General features: G+C 42.9%; 1 protein-coding gene across 1 annotated transcript in view; it reads right to left on the bottom strand.

Moving 5' to 3' along the window:
* LOC101862797 overlaps positions 1-1015 on the bottom strand; it is a gene marked incomplete at both ends in the record, with an annotated part of 29443 nt that extends 28428 nt beyond the window's left edge. The window contains 1 exon segment of the mRNA XM_013082619.2: positions 939-1015. Coding sequence (XP_012938073.2) covers positions 939-1015 — 77 coding nt within the window.
* Between the last annotated feature and the right edge of the window lie 29 nt (positions 1016-1044).

Here is a 1044-nt window from a genome sequence, read left to right as displayed (position 1 = left end):
GGGAGGGTGGGTGAGGGATGGGGGTGGAGGGGTAGGGGGATAAGGAAAGGGAAGGGTGGGGTGGTTGAGTGAGGGAGGGGGTTGAGAGCAAGGGGAGATGGGGGAAGGGGGATGGGGAAGTGTATTCATGGACCATTTCTGATCTATTTGTGGAAATAGCATGACTTGTGAATTGTGAGGCATCGTGGTGAAATCAAGTGCTCGTCAAAATAATGAAATCGAATTTGACAATTTTTTATCAAAATTTTTGTGTTTTGGCTCAACACCTTTCATGTCCATATAAATAGTTCTACTGAAAAACATTGATTCAAAGCACACAACAAGTAATTTTTCTGTTTTCAAGGACTTTCAAGCTAGTCAAATTACCAAACTTTGGCAGTCATTTTCTGGCTAATTTTACCACTGAAACCAGACAACCCCACCTCCTTCAATCATAAATATCTCCACTTCTATTCAAGATAGATGGGTATTATTCTCATTAAAAGCAAGGCAAATGAAAAAGCTTTCACATGATACCAATAATTCCACACATGCCCAAAATTTGATGAGCGCCTGATTCCATAATGTCATGACACATTTGATTACTATACTGTCATCATCATCATCGTCATTGTCATCATCATCATCATCATCGTCGTCATTGTCCTCATCATTAACACCATCATCACCCTCATTCTACTATAAATACAGTCCAAAGCCTTATCTATGCCACGAGATTGTTTTGTGTGTTTTTTTGCTCGAGTAGAGGTTTTAGTAGAGGTTTTAGTAGAGGTTTTACGGCGCTCGCAACTGCATAAGGTCAAATGAGCGCCAGAAGATTAGAGGTGTTACAAGATAGTAACAAACATAAAAATGGAGGGGAGATAAGGACGATAGATGTTAGATAGGAAAGAAGGAGCAAACCACACCAGAGCGCCCGCCAACCATCCACAACTCACAGACTGGCTGCCAAGATCTCGTCAATGTCGTTCTTGTACTCCTGGAGGAATCTCCGCACTTTGTGCCGGTCCTCTCGCTGGGAGGGGAGAGAGGAGGGGTGGGGGG

This window comes from Aplysia californica, unplaced genomic scaffold, assembly GCF_000002075.1.
Source record: "Aplysia californica isolate F4 #8 unplaced genomic scaffold, AplCal3.0 scaffold00185, whole genome shotgun sequence".
Taxonomy (NCBI): domain Eukaryota; kingdom Metazoa; phylum Mollusca; class Gastropoda; order Aplysiida; family Aplysiidae; genus Aplysia; species Aplysia californica.
This window is presented reverse-complemented; position numbering and strand designations above follow the sequence as displayed.